We start from the raw sequence: 2,670 nt of genomic DNA, 5'->3' as shown, positions 1-2,670 counted from the left end.
TAAGGATGTAATGTATTACTATCACTGCCTTATTGCATATCATCATATGAACATATGTCAACATAAGTAGTGAAACAATAGCTAAATGAAAAAGAAACTTCATAATATTTTGCATAGGAAAATCATTCTCATAGTAATATATTTTCATGTCTGATTATGGAAAATATTAAAAGAAAAATATGAGAAACTGTATGCATAAACTTAGTTGGAGCTTCGATTTGTATAAAGCTCTATAGTATTCAATTAAATAGGTCTATGAATGGACTGTAGGCTGCCAGAGTCCTCTGTTCATGGGATTTTCTAGGCAAGAATACTGGAGTGGGTTGCCATTTCCTCCTCCATGGGATCTTCCCAGCCCAGGAATTGAACCTGCATCTCTTACATCCCCTGCATTAACAGGTGGGTTCTTTACAACTAGTGCCACCTGGGAAGCACCATGAATCTAAAGAGAAGTAAAAAAATATTTTGCATTGAAATTTTTACCAAATCTGTGCAATTTTCTAACCTCTCTCAAAAAGATATAAAGAAAACTGGAGCCTGTTCTTGTGGGCTATAGGTTTATGTAAAAGTTGGATAAAGTGTACATATTTGATATAATTAGAAAATAATTTGACTTTATGACCCAGTGTTACTTTCTGGTAAATTTTTATAAAGAAGAAGAAACAATTATTGCTAATTGTGTTTGTCAGATAAAATTGTATGGAGAGCAGAGCTTGAACTGACTTTTAAGGAACTGTAATAGGTTGATGGGCAGATTCTGCTAATAGCAATAAAGCACAATATTTTTTTTAAATTTAATATTTCACCAAGGACAGATTAATCCATATATCTATATTAAATGGTGATGTCATTTATTGAATACTTTTCATGACACAGAAACTGTCAGTATTGTAAGTTCCAAACACTTCAGAATTAAAAGAAAAATCTATCCACTCTTTGAACTTCAGTAGGTGCACAGAATTATTGTTCAAAATCTGAAATAAGAGAAAATGCAAAACAGCAAAAAAGTGAGCAAGTCCAATTTTATTCCTAGAGTTTATACCTTGGATTATATATATTTGTTGGCTAATAAGCTGAGTTAAAAGGCTAATTTAAGAAATCCCAACTAAAACCTACTCTCTAAATTTTCTTTATATTTGTGTAAGTTTGTGTGACAGCATCCAATAATTTAGAGAAGAAAGCATAGAAAGAATACAAAAGAAAGTGCAAACAAGTGGGAAAATGATGAAAAACAAATATTAATTCAGTTTAGAAGAAACAATTGAAAATGTCTCTAAGAAGCAGTATCTTTGTTATTTATGAGTCAAAATAGGAAAATGTGTAAATTGTTTCATTAAAAGATCTGACTTTGAAAAAATAAGGGGAAGAGAAAGATTCTGAGTTTTAAATTTTAGTTCTAATTGTTTTGAGTTTGATTTTGTTTTTCAATAAAACCTGAAGACTTTTATTCCAACTGTTATCATTATTATTTTATTCTTCCTTAATTTGTCAGAAGTTAACTATGGGCAACCAAACATCAGTGATAGAGTTCATCCTTCTTGGACTGACAAGTGATGCCAAGCTTCAAGCTGTGCTTTTCCTTTTTCTGCTGTTAACATATGTCTTAAGTATCATGGGAAACTTGACAATCATCATTCTGACCCTGCTGGACTATCGCCTTCAGACTCCTATGTATTTCTTCCTCCGGAATTTCTCTGTTTTGGAAGTATCTTTTACCTCTGTCTTTGTTCCCAAAATGTTAGTCAATATTGGAACTGGAGACAAGACTATCTCCTTTGCTGGTTGTTTCACTCAGTATTTTTTTGCCATCCTTCTGGGAGCAACCGAATTTTACCTTTTAGCCGCCATGTCCTTTGATCGCTATGTTGCCATTTGCAAACCGCTACATTACACAACTCTAATGAGCAGAAGACTCTGCATTCAACTTGTCCTGTGTTCCTGGTTCTCTGGCTTTTTAGTTGTCATTGTGCCCCATGTAATGACTCTCCAGCTGCCTTTCTGTGCCTCCAACGTCATCAATCATTATTGCTGTGACTATACAGTACTGTTGCATTTATCCTGTTCAGACACACGTTTCATAGAAGTGATTGAGTTTGTCCTTGCTACCGTTACCCTCATTTTCACCTTGATGCTGGTGATTCTTTCCTATACATACATTATCAGGACAATTCTGAGAATCCCATGTGCTCAACAAAGAAAAAAAGCTTTTTCTACATGTTCTTCTCACATGATTGTGGTCTCACTTTCTTATGGAAGCTGTATCTTCATGTATATAAATCCCTCTGTGGAGGATGCCACAACTTTTAATAAGGGAGTGGCTGTTTTAAATACCTCGGTTGCCCCTCTCTTGAACCCTTTCATCTATACACTAAGGAACAAGCAAGTGAAAATAGCCTTCAGACATTTGGTCAGTAAGATAATAGCCTTTTCAAGAAAGTAAAACTATCTGAGTTTCATTATATATAATAAATGTTTGGAAAACCAGAGACGTACATTATCTTAATTTAAAAATATTTTCTATGTTAATATTCCTATCCAAACACTGAAAGAGTATAACTACTTGTTTAATTAAGCTGCTTTTATCATCTCTTTATGTTCTTAAAACTTTAAAAGTCTTTCTATGTGTGTATGTGTAGGCGCATGTGTCCTCTAACACTTGAGTTCTTTTTT

The 2,670-nt window shown here is 33.6% G+C and overlaps 1 protein-coding gene across 1 annotated transcript; it reads left to right on the top strand.

Moving 5' to 3' along the window:
- Positions 1–1,501: 1,501 nt before the first annotated feature.
- Positions 1,502–2,440, top strand: LOC129536602 (olfactory receptor 2AP1-like). Its single transcript, XM_088836712.1, has one exon. It carries the CDS (start codon positions 1,502–1,504, stop codon positions 2,438–2,440), a length of 939 nt encoding a protein of 312 aa, XP_088692838.1.
- Positions 2,441–2,670: the final 230 nt, after the last annotated feature.

The sequence above is a fragment of the Moschus berezovskii genome, chromosome 6, assembly GCF_049115385.1.
Source record: "Moschus berezovskii isolate FMDL1 chromosome 6, NW_MosBer_1.0, whole genome shotgun sequence".
In the NCBI taxonomy this organism is placed as follows: Eukaryota; Metazoa; Chordata; class Mammalia; order Artiodactyla; family Moschidae; genus Moschus; species Moschus berezovskii.
This window is presented reverse-complemented; position numbering and strand designations above follow the sequence as displayed.

Bases quoted from the DNA above. Each gene is read 5' to 3' on its own strand.
- LOC129536602 (XM_088836712.1), top strand. From the start codon at position 1,502: ATGGGCAACCAAACATCAGTGATAGAGTTCATCCTTCTTGGACTGACA.